Below are 21578 nucleotides of genomic sequence, written 5' to 3'. Positions count from 1 at the left end.
GTCTCTAACTATCCTCTTTATCTTAGAGACAATGCTGACTTAGCTTTTCCTTTGCATGTTACTGTGCTACAGGCATAATGGATTTTTGCAAAGATAGTATTGACTTTCTGCACCCTTTTCCCCGTTAAACTACATTTTTCTGCGGTTTTATTTGAGTTTTCTTTCCATTTCCCCTTTTCCCTAAGCTGTTTTCCTTTACTAAAGCTGCCTCTTTAATGATTTTAGATGTGGAGAAAGTGACTGTGGTAGGAAGGTTGAATCCAAATATACTTTAGCAAAAATGTAATTCCAGTATTTTAGAAGCTTAATAAATGCAAGGTAATGTTATATTTTAAAATTACAATAATTATGTTCTTCTCTTTGGCCACAGCATATTCTTCTGGGAATCCACCTGGGCCAAACACTGCAGAGGCATCTTTCATAATCTACACTTTCCTAGATAAGAAAACGTTGTTGTGTGAATGTAACTAAGTTTTGCTTGCCTGCAGTGAGGGGTTTCTTTATCTCAAACTCTTTGATGAGTGCTAATCTGTTTCCCCTTCATTTTTCTGGAGTGTTGAAAACTTTGCTCTCATTGCTCCCCCCAGGCATGGCTTAGCAGCTCCCCCAAAGCCACGGGTTTACTGTATAGAATCTGCTCCAGGTAGGTCTGAAATGCAGACACCACAGCCAGGTAGATGCAGGCTCTCAGATGATCACAAGTACTCTTTGGGTGCCAAAACGGGATTTTGCAGAGCTCATGAAATGCAGTTACATGTGCTGAAGCAGTCTGGGATTCGTGGAGCTGATGGGAACATTGTTCAAGCAGAAGCGATTGCTGAGGAACTTAGCATGGGCACTTGGAGGGAGATTCTTGGGTCACCCAGCAGTGGTTTGCCAACTGATTTGTGAGGACTGAGGGGTAGCTCCCAAAATATCCAGCTGCCTTTGACCAGGATGCTAGCCACTGGAAATGGGAGTGGGAATTCCATTCTGGAGGAGCTGGGGGCAATCTCAGGAGTGAAGGTGTGTTTGCTTTATCCTGAAACCAAAATACAGTTCCATTTAAATCTTTTGCTTACCCATAGTATCCAAAAAGCTCTGTGCTGTTGGTTCCCAACCACACACCAAAGGTAATTGATCACACGTGGCCTTGCCTGGTTAGACCTGCAGTAAAATGACTGAGTGTTGCAACATTTGGACTGACATACTGCCATGTACTGCCTTTGAACTAGGAGGAGAATGAAAGTGCAAACAGTTGGTGCTTTAAACATTGAACCATTCCATGTCTGTGCTCATCAAAAATGCAGAGTGTCACTGGATGTTGTTAATGCCTGAAAGCTGCTGATTTGTCTGAAGGAGAAGATCTACGTGCTTCTGTTTCCTCTAAAGCATTCTAATGATGAAGAGTAACATGCAGAGACACGGATTTATGCAAACCTCACTTCAGAGAAGCCTTGAGTGCTAGCCTCATGGAGCAGACTCCCCTCTTGTATAAATAAATCATTGATCCTACTGCAGAGCTCAGGGAGGTTTACAGAGCCCAGGCCCATGGGAAAATAGGTTTGTCCAAGGTGCCTTGTTCATGCTTGGGATTCAGCCAGCTATCCATAGCAAGAGGTGATGCTGCACTAATGGAAACTCTGAGGACTGGCAAAGAAAACTACAATTCACATCCATTGGGCAGACCCTGCTTCCTGGCAGGAATTGATTCAGTTTGGTGTGAATTGTAGGATTTTCTTGTCCACGCTTTGGGTTTCTGTTAGTGCAGATGACTCCACTTGCTGGTGGTTGAACAAGGGCTAATTCCAAATACAGACAAGGCCTGAGGTGATGTACCAGATCTCCAGGATTTGAGGTGTTGACCACACTTTTGTGAAGCATCTTTACTCCCCGATTGATCGAGCTGCATTGGCGTTGGCTTTGGAGGGAGCCTCTGACCCCACTCCGATTCCCTGGCAGAAGACGCTGCAAATACAGGCTGGCAGCAAAGGGCTGGGAGGGTGGGAGGGCCAGCATCTCTTTCTTTTTTAAATGGGGAAAAATTAAGGGGAAAAAAGTCCTCTTTTATTCTTTCAATACAGTTCCCAGCAGGAAGATCAGGATAGGAGGCTCCCGCTTGCTCCAGATTAAAGGAACCCGCAGTTTCCGGGTGAAGAAGGGGGGTTCCCTTTCCAGCATTCGCCGGGCCGGCAGCCTAAAGAGCACCAAGTTATCACGGCAGGACTCAGAGTCTGAGAATGAGGAGCTGCAGCTGTCCCACAGCAGGGACACTGTCACTGATATAGGTAACTTAGATGAGTGGGCGGAAAGGGAGGGGACAGCAGGAAGGATAAAAACTCTTGATGTGATCCCAGCAGAGCTAGAAACGATGAGAGAGATCCCCACCTCTGCAGGCTAGGAACAACCTAGAGCTCTCTTCAGGGGCTGCCTGGGCCAGGGCCTGGGAGGAGCACGGTACAAATCCTGGGTGCAGTGTCAGCTCCATGCACAGCTTGTCAGCTCAGAACTGTGTTAAAGCATGAGCTCTTAGAATGCTGGCCTGCCAGCTGAACGCTTGCCGTCTGTAGGGGAGCACATGCACCTGTGTATCTGCACATACACACACGCCCCTAAATCACAGGATATCATGAATACATGAGCTGATATGTATATATGATATTTTATTGTCCATAGCAACAGATTGGCTATATGTGTGTATATATTTATATATAAACACATATATATTTAGGCATGTACTTCATATTCTGTGTCAGATATGATGTCATAAGCATGTCTGGTGACATGTAAAACATGTATTCATATATGCAGAGCATTAACATTCACATGCTGCACACTATATTTCTACATACTGGCATATAGATTTATTTTTGTGGTTTACAGGTGCTTTCTTTAGTATTTAAAAGATGGATGTCTGTAAATTTATCTTATGGGAACAAGATGTGCATCCTACTTTGTGAAATCTCCATCACAGTTGAATTAAAGGGCTTCCCTTCACGATTGGTGTTAACCAAAAGCTGTGGATACATTTAGAGCTGGAATAACCTCCCAAGTTTAATGGTCATTTTTATGTTGCCCAAAAGATGCTTCAGTAGGAGAACACGGAGAGTGGGATTGTCAATTCTGTAAACTTTGATGAGTCACAGTTCACTTAAAGAAGAGAAAAAGGGTAAACTGAAAGTAATTTCCAGCCAAGTCCTAATATCATTAGTATTAGTTTTATAGGAGGCCCATAGGGTGTCAAGTGGTTAGGGGAAACACAGGGGTCAGTGAAATTCTCAGGGAAATCTCTCCCTTGGCTGAGGTCTGAAGTGTTCTAGTGTTCTAGAATCAGGATTTTTTTCCCCTTTCATCCCCATGGCATTAGCAGTTTCTATGGGCAATTAGCAGGGATTTTCCTGTTGGCATTTCCAGTTGGGTGCCACTTCTGGTTGGATTTTTGCTGACTTTTTTAACCACAGAGCCCAGTCAATGCAGATCACTAAACCAACCATTTGCAGCATCTGAATGGTGCAAAGAACTTGTTTATGCCGGTTTTGGATTATCCATTAAAGAAAAACAAATAAAAATGGAGGGACAGATGTTTACTACTGACAAGATGGCCCATGGGTCAAGTCCAAATAGTTCTTGTAAGTGTCAAGCCAGGAGAGGACTGGGGAGGGATGTCCCGATGCAGACTTTCCAGTGTGACATATTCTGTGTACTCTCATCTGTTCCCACAAGGCTGGCCTGGCTTACAAGTGCTGTCCCTAGTCTTAAAGCACACAGGGAGCAGTAAAAACAACAACCTTTTGGGTATTTTTCTTTTGAAGAAGGGAGCCCTTGGAGCGCGAGCGAGCCCAGCATCGAACCCGAGGTACTGAGCAGCACGGGCATGGAGGAGAACTATCACCGGAACATGTCCTGGCTGCACGTAAGTACAAGCTGCCAGCAGTGCTCCCAGGGATGGCATTTTCAACTAAAAACACCTTTGTCTGGCAAAAAACAGATCACAGTTTGTGCTTTTCCCATATAGCATAAAGGATCTCAGGTGTAAGTAAGCTGCGACCTTTGGGGATTGTGTGTTTGCCATTTCTGAAATGGAATTAAACCTCCTTCTCTCTAGTTCATATATTTGATTTGTTTTCTCCCTAGGTGTGCAGGGACAGCCATGCTGCCTCAGCTGAAAAATAAATTAGCTCAGTACCTTATCTCCAGCATGACCAGTAGTGTTTGTTTCAAGGGAGAGCAACAGAATGGGCTACAGTGTGAGCTGGGCTTCTGGGAAGTGGCATTTTAGAAGCTGCTCGTGTAAGCCAACAAAGCCTTGTTGAACAGGGGCTAATTCCAAATACAGACAAGTCCTGAGGTGATGTACCAGATCTCCAGGATATGAGGTAGTTGTGTAGTTTTCACCCTGTCCAGCAGCAGACAGGGGTACAACAGTGCAGATATGGTTTGGCCATGCAGGGTCTAAGGCATCCCTCTGGGCAATCTCTGTGCCCTAGACTTAAATCTCTGTGATTTAGACTTGCCAGAAGTCAATTGAGCAAGTCTGCATTGCTGTGCCATGATTGATGGTCCTGTGTGAGCACAGTCTTTGACTTCTGAGTTGTCTTTGGGAATGACAGCTTGATCTCTGACTTGATATCTTCATTTTTCAATACTGACTTGATGTCTTCATTTTTTTCCCTAGGTATTTCACAGAGCTGCCCCATTCCTATGGAGTGTGGGCAAAAACAGGCTTAATCTAATAGTTTGATGTCAGAAAAAGTTTTTGATAGTTTTCTTTTTCAGATGAGGCTGTCAGGGCAGGGAACTTGAATGCCATGTTTTCCAATCTAGTACCTCAATCCCTGGACTACCCTGCTTTCTTTAGTACTCCAATGCTCTTGGTAATGGTTACACCTCATTTGGAAATTCCAGTGTGCTAAAGTGAGTGTGTTGGACATATGTGTTTGTATTAGATGCTGCATTACTAGTGGATAAGGGAATTTCCCTAGTTAGAAGCTTAAGACACATCATGGTGTCCTTGCTCAGTGTGGGAGGCTGCATGAACTCATGAATTCTGAAAGAAACTTGAGATGTTTGTATCACTTTACATGAGATAACCTTGCATAGGAGAAAGGAAAATTTGAAAAATCACCTGGTACAGTTAATGACACACAAATACCAATATTACATGACAATGTTTTTTTTTCCCATTTGTTAGAAAGGAGGAGCGGGTAGATGGTCACTAAAACTACAAGCAAACAAAAGCTTGCTTTACTTAGTTGCCCCAAGCAAACAACTCCAAAGGATCACTGGCTCCAGTTGCTGCTATGAAGGCATCAACATTTCCTTTACATGTCCTTTAGGGAGCCTGGTGTCCTCACTACTCTAAATTACAGCAATTTATAACAGTGGACCAGAGGCTGGTAGAAGCTCTACAGTGCTGCTGTACAATTTGCACATTGATAAAAATATTGAGTTATTCTTGATTGACCCCAAAATGATAGGAGGCCAGAACAAGGAGGCAAACACAGGAATCCCACAAACATTACATAGATTTGTTTTAGATTAAGCTCCTGTCATTTTTAGAAGTTTCAGTATTTTAAGGTTGAGAAGGATGTGGCAGCCTGGAGAGAGAGCCATCAGACTGCAGCTGCACACATAGACACAGTGGATGGAAAACTGGGATAGCTTCCTTCTGGTAGTTCTGGGTAATTCTGCACTGGATTGTGGGGGGAACATAAAGATTCATGAAGGCCTCTTAAGACCTGCAGTGTGAATGGCTTGGAGATGCCTGTGTGTTTTCCTCAGTGCTAATAAGAGGCTGGGTTTGTGTGTAATGTGAAGAAAAATGTACAAAGAAATGCTGGGCTGAGCTTTGCTCCTCTGGCAGGAAACCGTCTGAGTTACACCAGAGAATGGTCACTGAAGTGGAGACTTGCCAGGGCTATCTTTAATTAAGTAGCTTAGAGACTAATACCAGTGTTTCTGCAGCAAAGCAGGGCTCAGAATAGCTAAATTCCAAAATATTTACCTGATTTCTAGGTAAGTTTTACTACTCCTTGCTGCCATATGGCAACACTAGTAGAAATAGCAACTGAGCCAGCTCCCATAGAGCTGGGCTGGATGGGTCTGCCCAATGACATGCAGAGCAACTGACACAGCTTATTTCTACCTGAGAGCATCCTGAGATATTTCCCTCTGCACCCCTTGAAGGAGACTAACCCCAAGCATGGTGGGTTTGCAGCTTTATTAACAATTGGACAGTTGATGGTTTCCAGTCCAAGCTCTCATATCAGAGTGGTGATACAAACTGAGAGGGTGCTGTTTTCCTCCCCCTTAACCTTGCCACCAGCCAAATATACACATCTATAGCAGCTCTGTTCCTTCTCTTTGTTGGCACTAATGTTTCTTTAGCCATGCCCAGCTAGTTTGGAAGCCTCTTGTCAGTATGAAGGCTGTGTTGAGCTTCACACCTCCCTATCTAGGCTGAGAAAAAGCTGGCTTGCCTGTCCCAATCCCTGCCTGTGCAGCTCCATTTTGTGTAGGTAACTGTTTATGCTTTAATTTCCAGGTCATGATCCTGTTGTGCAACCAGCAAAGTTTCATCTGCACACACATTGACTACTGTCACCCCCACTGCTACCTGCACCACAGCCGCTCCTGCGCGCGCCTTGTCCGCGCCATCAAACTGCTCTATGGGGACACGGTGGACTCCCTGAGGGAAAACAGCACCCTGAACAACGTGGCAAGAGGCAAAAAGCAGAAGGAAGTGAGTAAAAGGAAAAAGCAGAATGTTTTAGGGTTTGTCCAGACACGTCATGATTGCCTTTGCAAACTGCGTGATGTACTCATACATCTCTTTCATGACAACATGGATACAGGTTTTCCTAAGCTTGGCTTTGCTGTAAAAAAAAACCCTGAATGCTGAATTAAGTCATTAATGTTGAATTAAATCATTCAGCATTATGTAAGGAATGTCATCTCTATATGTAATTCTCTGGGATGAATCTTAGTTGCTGATAAGGTCATTTCAAAAGCTTACAACCTGACTTCAATTTTAATGCTGTTTTGTGGCCTCTACTTTCTACCCTGTGGATTCTGTCTCTCTTTGTTCATGTTTTTTCTTGTCTGTTGGTAATAATCACTCTTGAAATTCTTGTAAAATCTTATATAGTTTCTTTCTTTTAGGTCTGAGCTCTCAGCTGTTCCAAGAATTGTATGCATTGGTTTTTAATGTTTGTCTCCTTTTAATGACCCTTTCAGCAGGATATTCAGACAACTTTGTGCCTTTTTATATGTAAGAGCGTACTTTTAACTTTAGTGGAAATACATTTCTGCTTTCAGGAAAGTGCCCACCCAGACACCAACTGAATTGTGTCCCCAGTTAAACCACAGCAGGCAGACTACAGTTATCCTGAATAATTGTAATGGCAGAGCCATTCAACTGCTTGGCAGTAACACTGAATAAAAAAAGCATTCATGAAACCGTCATGAGGCTTTCAGCTGGCTAAAGAGGCTGGCAGTGGCATATGAAGGGGAAAAATTAATTATGCTTTTTTCACCAACCAGGAGATTGTTTCCTGTCAAGTTAGAAAATGGAGGGATGTTGTCATGGAATAAAGCACAGAGCAGGTGAATCAGAAGCTAATGTTTCTGCTTTCCTGAAAACTGTAAACCCCACATTTTTCCTCTAGCACAGAAAAGCACGAGTTGTTTAGAAAGAGACACAGCCATTTCCTCTGCAGAAGGCAGGCAAGAGATGAGTAGCTGGTATGTTTCATGAAAGGCAGCAAAAGAAATGTGCATTTCTTTGGCTTGTTTCATCTCTAGCTTTGAATTGCAAGACGGAGATATGCATTTCATCGTACATCAAACCATCAAAGCATTTAAGAAACAGCAGGAAAAAAGAATTTGAGAGGCAGTGAGGTCTCCTACAGACACGTGCAGGGTGTTTGCACAGACCTCTCTTCCAGAGAGCAATTGACAATCTTTGCTTTTTTCATAGTCCCAGAAGGACATGGAAGTGTGTCCAGAGAAGGGAATGGAGAGGAGGAAGGGGCTGGGGCACCAGGAGTAGCTGAGGGAGTTGGGGGAGCTCAGCCTGGAGAAAAGGAGGCTCAAGGGGACTTTCTCAGTCTCCAAAACTCTCTGACAGGAGGGTGCAGCCAGGTGGATGTTGAGCTTTGCTCCAAGGAAACTAGGGACAAGACTGAGGGAAATGGCTCAGGGCCATTTCAGTTGCACCAGGGAAGGTTTAGATCGAATATTAGCAAAAAAAATTATTCTCTGATTGGTTTGTCCAGCCCTGGCACAGGCTGCCCAGTGAGGCAGTGGAGTCACCATCCCTGGAGGACTTAAACAAAAACAAGGAAGTGGCACTTGGGGACATGATTTAGTGGTGGACTTGGCAGCATTAGATTACTGGTTTGATTTTAGAGGTCTTTTCCCACATCACTAAGTCTATGATTCCATGGGAAGAATCATTCTGTACACTGAACACTTCCATTGGTAATTTTTTAGAGAGAAGCTGTAGACTTTTTACCCCTAACCTATTTATCATGGGTGTACCACCAGTGAAGATTACACAGAGAACATTCAAATTGTTCATTTGGTTTACTGACTTCTGCCTTAAGATTTTATTGGGAAAAGCATTGTTAAAAATAGAAGAAAATTGGATTAAATGTGTTGTCCCACTGATTCTAGCAAAGAAGAAGGCTTTGTGCTACAGCTCTGCTACCAGAGGGTTTCTAGTATATGGAAATTCCTCTTGTACATAATCTCCTTTTCCACATTTTGAGAAATATAAAAGTGAACTCCACTTTGTTTTTATTTCCTTCCAGTGCTCAGACAAGTCATGCTTGAGAACTCCTTCTCTTAAAAAGAGAGTGATTGATATCAACTTGGAAGGGAAGAAGGACTCTGGAATGCTAAAATACATCAGGAACCAGGTACTGATCAGGCCATATGCTAGTTAGGGAGGCAGATAGATAGGTGCCAGGTTAAAATGCAACAAGAGGGAAAATAAATATGGATCTCCAAGCCCATGTGAAGAACTGTTCCTGAATATCAATCAGTTCAGCCCTACATCTTTTCCCAATCTGAGTAATGCTACATTTAAACCTCCTAAGGAAAGACGGTCAAAGAATCCTTTAAATATTTACCATTAAATCACAGTCTGCATCTCTGGCTTTCCATAGTGCCTTATGCACCAGAGCTGAGGATACAAAAAAACCAAAGAATTCGCAGGTATGTTTAACTGCAGCCTGTCAGTTTACAGTATTTGTTTTCTTTCTTCTTACTTGTTCAAAGTTCCTGAAGAAGCAACAGCCTGTTCTTAGTAAGAGTTTAATGGACCTGTGTTGCTGGTTGTGCACCACTTTGGGAGAGGTTGGCTTTCCTTCTGTCCTCTTTTTTGGTGTTTTGGTGATGTGAGGGACAAGCAAAAAACTCTAGCTTGGAAACACTGCCCTTTCAGTATAAGCTGAAGGCCACGTCCCTTCTATGGAGCATTTTCTGAAATGGTTGAACTTAGAAGTTATTGGTGGGTAATTTGCAGACCAAAACCAGGGTAAAATCCCTGAGTGTGTTCTCCCCTGTGGATGGTTTGCTCAGCCCTGAGGCCTGGCTTGGTTTGTTGCAGGTGATGAGCCTGTCCCCTGCCCCTCTGTCGCTGCTGATCAAGGCAGCGCCCATCCTCACCGAGGAGATGTACGGGGACATCCAGCCAGCAGCCTGGGAGCTCCTGCTCAGCGTGGACGAGCACATGGCTGGGGCAGCAGGTGAGACAGCCACACACTCAGGGTGGCTGCTGTGGCTGCACAGCTCACAGCACTTGGCAGTTTTCTAGCGGGGAAATTTGAATGGCACCACGCGTTTCTTGGTTTTCGTAGACCTTTGTGTGCTCTGTGGAAAAGAGGTGCTCAGAGGGATGAGGAGGGCACTCTCTCTGAGGCCCTGCATGTGGTGGGTGTTTGGAGAATGTCAGAATTAGTTTTTGTGTTCAATTGGGTTTGTAGGCAGAGGAAACACAGTGATTCATCCTGTCCAGAGTCTACTGAAGCATTCTGTGTGTTGCCTCATGGAAATGTTAGTACTGATGCCTTGAGAAGGCTGACCTGGAACAGAGGCTAGATGGAAATAAAGAATAAAGTAGGGATTTATTAGGAGGTCTCAATGGATCCACCTTGGGCAGCACAAGAGCCCAGCCAGGGCTACACCCAAGATGAACCCAAATGGTCACAAAATGGACAACTGGTCACAGGGTCTCTCACTTTTATAAGTTCTGGTCCATTTGCATATTGGAGTTGTCTAATTACAGCTCCAGCCCATGAAGTCCCATCCTGCTTGTTTTTCTCTTTTCAGCCCATATTGTTTATTCTGTTGGGCCTGTGATTTGGATCATTTGTCCTTGTTCTCCAGCTAGAGAAGGAATTGTTTTGTCTCCCTGCTCTGTGAGGAAAGCTCACCATCCCCTAATATGAAGCTCACACACTAAAGCAGCACAGAATCTGAAAAATATAAAAGCTAAAACCTGAGGTATCAGTACCAGTTGAGAGCTCATACCAAAAGTGACACAGGGAATGAGAGTGAAACTGTCATAGCTCTTGCCAGGCTGTATGGAAAATTCCCATGTTGCTTGGAGACAGCAGCATTGCTCATTAAGTACTGTTATTGTACTAAATATCTAAAGTTTTTCATTTCCACTTAGTTTTAAAGTACACAGATGATTGCTGATAACACACAGTTGAGAGGCATCTTTAAGACAGATGATTAGGACATCATATACCTGTGAAAGTAGTACTTTGAAATTTTGCACCTGGCATGAAATTTATTACAATCATATATGTTGTTGCAAAGTAGTAATAAGAATTTTTCTGCTTTGAGCTTGGATCTTCTCCCATGGAAATTATCTAGGTTCAGAGTTTATCCCTTGGCCAAAAGATGACCGACCTAATGACCAGCTATGAAAAAATAAACAGGATGTGTCAGAAGAAGCATTTCCTTAGCAATTCGAAGTATTAATGCTACTGTAAAGCACGATGTACAATTACCTAGAACACAGCATTTAAATGCACAGTTTTGGTCCCTGAAGTGAGATATTTATGTGTAACAGATGCTGTTAGGACAGCAGGAAGAATGAGGGGCCTATATGATATAGAGGATATTTATTTAATGGATTCAGATGAAGAAATAATCTGCCTGATGCAGTACTCCTTTCTCTGCTTCAAGTCCCTTTCTAAAAGAATAACTTTGGATACTTTTTAAACTATATGATCTTAGAGGTCCTTTTCAACCTTAATGATTCTGTGATTCAAATAAAAAATCTGCATGGGCTACAGGGAATGGGATGAGGAGTGCTATCTGGCTGCTGCTCCAAAGCAGCCTCTGAAATACATCTTCCTTCTTCTCCCTTTCCTGAAGGGAGGATTAAAATCCATTTGAGGGATTTTAGTAGCTTTTTTTAGTAGCAGGTGAATACAGCCCAAACATAAATTGCATTCATTGAGGTCAAAGCCAGTGCTGCTCTACAGAAACTGGATAAAAAGAAAAAAACAGAAGGTGGGTAAAAAGAATGCCTTGTTCATGTGCTGCAGCACCATCTGCTGACCTCTCCCAAGGCTCTGTTTCTCTTCTTGGTTGCCTCAGAATGAACTCACCCTTTTACATGTGTCCTACTAGGACTTGTTATAGTCTGAGGAGATGGGAGAGCAGAAGGAACTCTCTGAAGGTCCCCACAGATTTTGAGTGGCTCCAGGAGCCCAGGCAGCCAGAGAGTAGCCTTGTTGTCCTGTCCTCCCACAAACACTGCTCTGGGGCCTGGCACCTGCTGAATAAGCATTGAAGGAAACATTGGCAAATGTCTTCTTGCTACTGTGGAGGAGCAGCCACCAAATCTAGAGAAATCATCTTCAGTGCTCAGCAGGGAGCTGCTGGCCAAGGAAGCTGTGGATTCTCTGACACCACTGAGCTCCCTCAGCGACAGGAATCCCTCTGCTTCTGCCTCCTGCAGTGCCCCTCAGACACCATCTGCATTCACTGGCCTCCATCAGTCTGTACTTTCATTAATGTCTCTTTATATTCAAATATGATCCATTGAAGCAACTATTCCAAATAGAGATGGGAGCTTAGATAAGTCCCTGCCTTTTGCCCAGGCCTCTGGCAGCAGGCAGTAGCTTTGTTGGGGTGGCCTGCACCCCAAAACCCACTCTCACTCTCAAGTTCTTTAATAATGGCTGATTTGGTTCATTATAGAATAAACTATTTATTTAATAGACACAAAATTAACATACGTAAGCTTTTAAACAGACTATTTGCTACACAGGAATAAAACAAAAAGAGCTACTAGTAGAGAACACACAGTGCACAATAGAGGTACCTATATTACAGCTAGCAAAGAAACAGTACAGCTTAAAATCCAATGTACTGGTGATGGGGTACACATGGAATCTTTCCTCTCAATTCCCAGGGAAAGTATCTGTGGAGTCACATCTGACCTTGCAGGAGAAGATGGAGAATATCCCCTGTACATTTCAGGGAGTGTGCAGGAGACTTCTGTCTCTGTAGAATTTAGTGTAGCTTTTATAGATTGTAAAGCTGTCTCTCAGGAATTTGTAGCTTATTTCCTCCCACCTGGTTTTACACTCAGTTGTTTATTTGGAGTTTCACTTGTGGCACCAGGGATAACTCACTGCTTGAGCTTTGTCTGGCCTGAGTCACCTCAGTTCTTCGTGGAGGAGGGGAGGATGTCCAGAGCTGTGCACCAGATGGTGGAAAGGCCAGATAAACTTTTCTGTGGTAGGGGCAGTGTCCTGCCTCAGCTGCCATCACGCTGCTTTGCTTGGTCCTTTGTCTCGCTCTGTTTTCTCTTGGAGACAGAGTGGGATCATTGCATGGAGCCCACTGAAATAAAAACTGGTTTTATGCATGAAAATATCCAGGTGACTTCTACTGGGGCTCTGTCTCCTGTTGCAGAGCTTCTGCTAAAGGCAGAGTTTCTGTTAAATCAGCCTTTTCATCAGCACAGAAATCACTTGTAAGTGGAACCTTTGAAAGCCAAACTCAATTAGTCCCTTTACTTCAAGAGATGTTCTTATTTTGAACAAGTCACGGCTGAGAAGATGAAAGGGGTACTCTATTTTAAAAAGCAGATTTTCCAGAAGAATTTACAAGCTTCAACTGTAATGCTGTGTGCCTCCAAAACGTAGAATCACACATGCTTGGTTTCATAAAGTAGCACAGTTTTCTCTAGGCCTGGTACATTGGTGATCCTATTTGTGGGGTTTCTTTTGGTGTGGATTTTTACACCTGCAGATTTTCTTTGCAAAATAAATATATGATTGAGAAACACAGGTGATCAGCTGTTCTCTCCCTGCAGCTGCCATGTTCCTGCTGTGTGCTGTCAAAGTGCCAGAGGCTGTTTCTGACATGCTGATGTCCGAATTCCATCACCCAGAAACAGTGCAAAGACTGAATGCCATCCTTAAATTTCACACACTCTGGAGGTTCAGATATCAAGTGTGGCCAAGGATGGAAGAGGGAGCACAGCAGATCTTCAAGGTAGCTAAGACACATGAAGCTTAATGATGGTATTTACAGCTCGCCTTATGGGATAGATGTTTAGTGACAGACTGCCATGAAATTTCCTGAAACTCTGTTTAGGGAAAAAAATGATTGTATAAGTCTCACTAGTGGGGGAGGTGATATGGAGAAGTCCTGTATAAAATGGGGAGAATAAAATGGGGGCTCAGGTCAGGAAATATGAGAGAAGATGAGTGTCATACATGGTGCTACAGTGCAGTGAGATACAGATGTGGGAAAAATTGGTAGAGTTAATTCATGTCTTGGGTAGTTGTGTTCATGTTTGATTTACAATACTGACAATAATAGTTGGCTGTAACAAAATGTCTTTCATGGTTTTGTTTAGATTCCTCCTCCAAGCATAAACTTCACTCTGCCTTCTCCTGTGCTGGGGATGCCATCTGTGCCAATGTTTGACCCTCCCTGGGTCCCTCAGTGCAGTGGGAGTGTGCAGGACCCTATCAATGAAGATCAGTCGGTAAGCAGACATCCTGAGAGTAGGCACTGATTCCTCTCTGTTGAGGTGTGGGGTAAATTAAGCCAAAAGATGTGGATTAACTCTGAGATTGTTGGGAAAAAATCTAGTATAGTCAGTGTAGGACACCGAATTTTCTACATGGGCATCAAGCTTTTGTGTTTGTTCACTGAGGTACTGCACTGCACCTCATATCCCTGTGAGAGGCACTGACTTAGATCTTAGGAGCTCACAGCTGTTCTCTCTCCAAGAGAAGGTTTTTTCACTAAAACTGCCTGAGAGACAATTTAGTCTGCACTGGATCCTTTGGTGTCTCCTGGGAGGAGTTTGCACCAAATCTTATTGTAGGTTTATTTCCACTAATTCTCCTGGTGAATCTCTGTTCAGCTGGCACCAATCTGATTTATATTTAGAAACTGAGCTGCTGAATGTCACTGAGACCAAGCCTTTGTCAGAAAATCTGTGTGCACCTTACCTAACAGCTTCAGGCTGTGTTTCTTCTCTTTTGCTCCCAACAGAAGTCCTTTTCTGCCCGAGCTGTTTCCCGTTCCCACCAGCGAGCGGAGCATATCCTGAAGAACCTGCAGCAGGAGGAAGAGAAGAAGCGCCTGGGCAGGGAAGCCAGCCTCATCACTGCCATCCCCATCACTCAGGAGGCCTGCTACGAGCCATCCTGTACACCAAGCTCTGAGCAGGAAGAGGAAGGTGTGCTCTGGGACCAGGAACTGCATTCCAGCACCCTGAGAGCATTTCCCACAAACGCAGAGCTCTGCATAGGGCAGCCATGTCCAGGAAAATTGATTTTTAGTGTTAGGGAAGGTCTCAACCACATCCAGTTGTTGAAGAGTCCAAGTCATTGAGAAAATGTGTGTTTGAAAATTCTAGAGCACTGCTTAGGGCAATGATGTCCAGGAAAATTTATTTTTAGTGTTAGGAAGGTCCCAACAACATCCATTTGTTGACGAGTCCAAGTCATTGAGAAAAAGTGTATTTGAAAATTCTAGAGCACTGCTTAGGGCAGTGATGTCCAGGAAAACTGAGTTTTAGTGTTAGGAAGGTCCCAACAACGTCCATTTGTTGACGAGTCCAAGTCATTGAGAAAAAGTGTATTTGAAAATTAGTACCAAAAAAGGGACAAAACCTTGGATATATTGAGTTCTTACTGGGTGATAAAGACACTGACCCCACCTGCCCCAACTTCAGTGGAACTTGCCAGCATTTAACATCTCAAAGCTCCCAATTTATTGCAGGATGTAACACAAGAGAATATGCAACAGTAGGAATAAAATCCATCTTTCCTAACTTCAACTCTTTAGTAATTATAGTGTGGGAGGAATTGCTCTTTAGCTGCATCTGTCCTAAGAAACTTAGGATATACTGAATTGCCTCTGGGGTTTTCTACCTTTGTGGTGAATATTGGGGGAGCCCAGGTGACCAGATCAAGCTCAGTGCCAAACTTGGATTCTGCCAAAATTGCATGACATGAGTGACAATAAGCTTAGTCTGTGGGTGAGGAGTTTTACTGGCCCAGGCTAACAGAGCACAAAAACTTCCTTAAAGGCATTCCAAGGTGTGTGCCATTAGGTGAGTAGAGAGTAGATGAGATCTAAGCATGCACTGGGAAATCTGTGAGCAGAAATCCTAGTTCTTCAGAAAAACTGAGCACCAGCAAACATGATGGTTAACAGGGAGTTGATGAAAAGAAGTGTACAGAGGTTTTTCCAGGGGCTTTTCTAGGGATTTTTCCTGTGTTCTTCCAGAGGTTTTCCCAGGATTTTTCCAGAGGTTTTCCAGGATTTTTCCAGAGTTTTTTTTTCAGGGTTCATAGGTTTTTTTCCAAGGGTTTTTCCAGAGGTTTTCCCAGGGTTTCCCCAGGATTTTTGCGGTGGTTTTCCTGTTTTATTTTTCCAGGACTTTTCCTGGGGTTTTCTTCCAGGAGTTTTCCCAGGGTTTTTCCCAGTGTTTTTCCCAGGATTTTTCTCCAGGTTTTTTTCCAGGGGTTATTCCAGGGGTTTTTCCAGCGGATTTTCCAGTGTTTTTTCCGGGACTTTTACCAGGGGTTTTCCCGTTTTTTTTTGAAGGGATTTTTCCAGAGGTTTTTCCTGTGTTCTTCCAGAGGTTTTCCTAGGATTTTTCCAGAGGTTTTCCCAGGATTTTTCCAGAGTTTTTTTCTGGGGTTTATAGGGTTTTTTCCAGGGATTTTCCAGAGGTTTCCCTGGGGTTATTCCAGGGTTTTCCCAAGGGTTTTCCCAGGAATTTTTTTCCTGTTTTTTTCCCAGAGGTTTTTCCAGGATTTTTCCAGAGTTTTTTTCTGGGGTTTATTGGATTTTTTCCAGGGCTTTTTCCAGGGATTTTTCAGGGTTTTCTCTGTTAAAATGTGATGCACCAGAATGTGAACACTCTTATGCACCAATGTTCTGCTGTTTCCCAAAGCATGAGCAAATAACCTATATATGACTGATCTTTACAGCTTTTAAATTGTGTATTCTACACAATTACCTGGCTTGACTTTTCAGCGTTCTGATTGGGCTGCAATTGCTGCCCTTCAAAAGCTTCCTTGGAGCCTGCTGGCTGTGTGTGGATTGACATTCCCTGTTCTGTTTGTCAGTAGAAGAAGTTGCCAACCTGGCCTCCCGCCGCCTGTCTGTGAGCCCGTCCTGCACGTCCAGCACCTCCCACAGGAATTATTCCTTCCGCCGCGGCTCCGTGTGGTCGGTGCGCTCAGCAGTCAGTGCAGAAGGTGGGTGACTTCACTTTGCAGCACTCCCTCCTAGGATTCATTCACTGGAAGCCTTTCCTGTTGAGCCATAAAGCTCTGGTGTTCCCTTTTGCCAAATATATTCCCAAGCTTGAGCTCCTTTATAATAAGTTACTGCCCTTCATTATTTTATTCACCCCTGCTGCCTCCTCTACTTGGAGAGTAGTGCTACAGAGAGCACTCTAGCTGAAAAAAAGAGATTTTAGCAAAAAGAACTGGGTTGCCTACAAGAAAAGAAATGTAAGTTGAAAAATTGCATATTTACAGTGAAAATTCTTGATCAAGAAATTGGCTGGAGGCTCCATTTCTAGTTGGAGATGGCAGCAAACCTGTCATGCTTGCACAGTGAACGGTGTTCTGATCTTTGTTCTGCGTGTACAGGCACTAACATAAATGTTTGTCTGGATAGTAGCACAGTGTATTCCCTGACTCCTCTTCCTCTCACTGCTCCAGATGAAGAGCACACAACGGAGCACACCCCAAACCACCACGTGCCCCAGCCACCCCAGGCTGTGTTTCCAGCCTGCATCTGTGCTGCAGTGCTCCCCATTGTCCACCTGATGGAAGATGGAGAAGTCCGGGAGGATGGAGTAGCTGGTATTGACCTCCATTAAACTTCAAGGGATTGTTGCTTAAGGATGGCAGAACCAGTTTCAAAATGTTGAATGTAGATTTGCAGTAGAAATGTGTCTTTGTAGGGTTTTTCCTTTTTATTTTCTGCATAATCTGTATTTGAGATTGAGGAGATTTTGCCCTTTCAGGACCCTAAAAAAGCCCCTAATTCAAAAGAAATATTGAGAAGCTGAAAAAAATCTAGTGAGGGGATACAAGGATGGTAAGAGGCCTAACACAAGTGTTCTTTGAGGAGGAACTGTAGGAGCTGGGCTTGTTTGCTGTGATTCAAAGGAAACAGAGAGTTAGAAGAACGCTGACTTAGAGTTTACAACTTGGGAAGTTCAGTTTAGAAATTATGAAGGAAGTTAATCACCAAGTGCATAATTTCTGTTGATTCTCCATGCACAGGGGTTATCAAACCCTGGCTAGTCATAGCTGTGGTTAATATACCCAGTGTACATGACAGCCCTGCTCCAAGCAGGGCTTGGACTGGAGACCTCTGGAGATCTATTCCTACTCATATTTTTGTGTTCCTATGCACCTATGCACAGCCTGAACATTTTGGTCATGGTCTATGATGTCTTTGTAAATTTATAGTACATTTCCTTGTATTTGTTTATTGAAAGTGGTAATACCTGGTGGGCTTGGTCGGCTGTTCTGCTTCATTCATCTCTCACTCATCATGTCAGCTGGTTGTGGATTTAACTTCCTGTTACATTTTGTATTCAGTTTTAGCTGTATGTAGCCAGCCCTCTAAGCAATGTATGTGTGATTTTGTGATCAGGAGCTGAGTACTGAAAACAAAATAATGAATAATTCTGTGTTGTTGTTGACCTTCAGAGAATTGCAAGTAATTGCACTTAAAGGAGTTGATCATCAACACAATTCCCCTCTGACTATCTAATACTGTTCACCAACACCAGATCAAATCATTCTATGAATCACCATGAAATTGAACTTATTTGCATGAACAAAACAAGTACATGAATTTATTTCTCTCAGTTGCTGGGGGTTTTTTCCATCTTGAGTTATGAATCCAATCAATTATTTCTTTATCATTCCTTAACAGTTGTGAAGTGCTTCATGTCATATCCCCAGTGGTTAGGGAAGGTTCAAATATTTGACCTGTGATTATTATTTCTGGGATCACTACACTGGTTACCAGGAATTCCAGTGCATCAAATGGTGTCTTGGGTGTTCAGTATAAAATACGGCAGAGTAAGGAAGAGGACTAGGGAGGTTTTTAAGTACAGCAGCTCATGGCTCTTCCAAGAGACAGTTCTGACCTGGTTTTCTTTCCCTCTCCCAGTCAGTGCTGTTGCCCAGCAGGTCCTGTGGAACTGCTTGATTGAGGACCCCTCTACAGTTCTGCGGCACTTCCTGGAGAAGCTCACCATCAGCAATCGCCAGGTACCCTCCCCAGGGACAGGGACACAGCTGCCCCTCCCCAGGGACAGGGACACAGCTCCTCAGGGCTGGGGAGCACTCCAGGGACACCACTGCAGAGAGAACACTTGCTGTTATAATGCAGCATGCCATCATTTGGCCTCAGTCTTTGTCCCCTGATGCAAACAGGACACAGCTGATTTATCAGCTCTAAGCAAAGCTTTTGCTCCCAGCCAAGCTTTGAGCAGCTGTTTAGGGAACATGGCATAGGCATGATGGGAAGAAAAAATCTTTTGCTTTTCTTCCAGGATGAGCTGATGTATATGCTGAGGAAGCTTTTGTTGAACATTGGAGACTTTCCTGCCCAGACATCTCATATCCTCTTTAACTACTTGGTGAGTAGCTTGTGGGCCCACTGTGCAGCCCAGAACCTCTGCTCTGCCTTCATGTGTGCAATAAATACACTCAGTTTTTCTTATATAGCTCATACTTGCTCCTGCTTGTGCGTGCAAGCCACCAGGCTTCCACCAGCCTTTCTGGCCTTCTGGGAGAGGAAAAGGAACCTTTCTGTTTTCATTAAATCCCTAAGCAGCCTGTCATGGATTTCTGAACTGAACCTTGGCCAATGAGTTGAAGACAACTAGAAGGGTCCCAGCACCAAAAACTTTTAATTATTTTACTTAATTTGGGTTCAGAAAGTGCTTTGCTGATAGAGAGTCCTCTTGGAGCAGATATAGCAAGTCTTTCAAGACTGTGGACAAATGTAGTTAGGAGGTGAAGCAGATAAGATATATGCTTCTCCAGGGAGCCTTCTGTAGTTTGTGAGTTGTCTACATGGCAGCACTTCAGAGCACAAATATGAAATCTTTAACTGCAGATATTCTCCCTTCTCCTCATCTGCAGTGGTGCTTAAGGCAAGAGTACTTTTTCCCCCAATTCTCATGATCTCTAGAAAAAAAGGAAGAATATTACAGTCAGATTGTTCTTTAATACGTATAAAACTTCAGGAGGAAAGTTTAATGAGTTTATCCCTCTGAATGAAGAAAGGTAGAACAATACTGTTATTCTGTGTTACAGAATATTCTGTGCTCAATGCTCTGCACAGTTACAAGAGTGTGTACAACCTGATATTCCTCTTTCTCATTCCCTGCAGGTAGGATTGATCATGTATTTTGTACGGACTCCATGTGAATGGGGCATGGATGCCATTTCTGCCACTCTCACCTTCCTTTGGGAAGTGGTGGGTTATGTTGAAGGACTCTTCTTCAAGGATCTCAAACAGACCATGAAGAAGGAACAGTGTGAAGTGAAGCTGCTGGTGACTGCCTCAATGCCAGGTATACGAAATAAGTCTTTAAATTTACTTCACTTGAAAGTTTATGGCCCACTTGACCAAAAGTAAGATACATCAGGACTGGATCAGAAAAAACCTGTTACAAATGGCTGCATATTTTAAGGCAATTTTCCTTCAGTTGAGTATTCAGTCAGTAAATTCTACTGCTGATTCCTTGAGATTAAGCAAATCACTTTAGGAGCTCTAAAAGAAGCAGACAGAAAGTGAATTGGAACAGTATTTCAGCCCAGAGCTTTGTGCCAGTTGGGCTGTGAAGGGCTGGAGAGGCATCATTGTAAAACTCTATCATTCAGGCTTGAGACATCTTGCTGATAAACAGGTTTGACCTTTTGCATGTTTCTTCCTCAGGGCTGGCAGCTGCTGCTAAAATCAGCTCCTTTTAGGAACAGCTCAATTTCTCATTAAACTGTGGAAGTGGGAGAATATGTTAACACTGCTTAATGGTTCTAGACAGAACTGGCTTAGTCTGCCTGTCCAGGAATGAATTTCAAGTACCACTCTTCCTCCATGGGCAGGCTCCTAAAATTGAGTTAATTAAAGAAACCAGGGAGAATGCAACAAGTTTTCTTCCTCCAGGCACAAAAACCCTCGTTGTGCATGGACAGAATGAGTGTGACATCCCAACGCAGTTACCAGTCCATGAGGACACACAGTTTGAGGCTCTGCTGAAGGTAGGAGTCAGTGTTTGAGCTGGACAAACTTAAATTTACCTGCCATACCTGCATGCCAGCAATCCATTCTGCCTGATCATCCTGTCCCAGGGTCAGGGAAGGAAATTCTGCTCACAGGGATGTCTGTCTGCCTGGGAGGGGAGCTTGGTTGCAATAAACAGGATCCTACATTTAAGGGTGATAGAAATGCTCTGAACTCACAGAAATCCCAAACCTCACAAATGCAACTACATTTGGAGACACTGCAGCTTGCTGAGTATTTGCTGTATATTTTTGATAAATATACAAATCATTTAAATGTTTGGGTTAATCAGCACTAGAGATGAGAAATTGATCAAGATCAGAGTGAAAATGATGGCTTAGTAGCCACAACAATATTTTGGTTTTCAGGAGCTATGCGGTCACTTTCTGCCAAAAATTTTCTGAGTAGTTTTTATTGAGCCACATGGGAAACAGATTGGTAGAAGCCTTCAGTTTGTCTGACTGTGTTAAATTTTACTGGGAATCACATCTCAGTGTTTTGAAGGGTCAGAACTTCAGTGCCTCTGCATACCACCTATCACTAAATCTTGATAAAAACCCAGGCCAATATGGCTCATCCAGTCAGACAAATAGGTGTGATATCAAAATAAGTAACACCAGTCTTCAGGATTGTGAGGTCAGCATGCTTTGATTGTCACAAACATACTCAGGTACTTCATGATTTAAAAAGGAAATAAATAATTAAAGCCACAACAGTGTGCCAGTCTGATTGAGGCGTGCATGTTTGTACCTTTATAAATTATTAGA

At 43.3% G+C, this 21578-nt stretch overlaps 1 protein-coding gene across 12 annotated transcripts in view; it reads left to right on the top strand.

Moving 5' to 3' along the window:
* Nucleotides 1-21578, top strand: part of UNC80 (unc-80 homolog, NALCN channel complex subunit) — a 122682-nt gene that overhangs the window by 56543 nt on the left and 44561 nt on the right. For 7 of the 12 annotated variants that reach the window (XM_064718786.1, XM_064718785.1, XM_064718790.1 and 4 more), the window contains exons 27-40: nt 2064-2267; nt 3792-3892; nt 6524-6721; nt 8793-8900; nt 9593-9731; nt 13328-13509; nt 13877-14008; nt 14524-14710; nt 16614-16745; nt 17217-17360; nt 18688-18788; nt 19073-19159; nt 19918-20101; nt 20695-20789. In XM_064718786.1, coding sequence (XP_064574856.1) covers nt 2064-2267; nt 3792-3892; nt 6524-6721; nt 8793-8900; nt 9593-9731; nt 13328-13509; nt 13877-14008; nt 14524-14710; nt 16614-16745; nt 17217-17360; nt 18688-18788; nt 19073-19159; nt 19918-20101; nt 20695-20789 — 1994 coding nt within the window. The remainder of the gene's footprint in view (nt 1-2063; nt 2268-3791; nt 3893-6523; nt 6722-8792; nt 8901-9592; nt 9732-13327; nt 13510-13876; nt 14009-14523; nt 14711-16613; nt 16746-17216; nt 17361-18687; nt 18789-19072; nt 19160-19917; nt 20102-20694; nt 20790-21578) is intronic. The other 5 variants (XM_064718796.1, XM_064718794.1, XM_064718793.1 and 2 more) reach the window with 2 other exon arrangements.

Source organism: Zonotrichia leucophrys, chromosome 7 (assembly GCF_028769735.1).
Source record: "Zonotrichia leucophrys gambelii isolate GWCS_2022_RI chromosome 7, RI_Zleu_2.0, whole genome shotgun sequence".
NCBI lineage: Eukaryota > Metazoa > Chordata > Aves > Passeriformes > Passerellidae > Zonotrichia > Zonotrichia leucophrys.
Note: the sequence above shows the minus strand (reverse complement) of the source record. Positions and strands in the feature narration are given on the sequence as shown.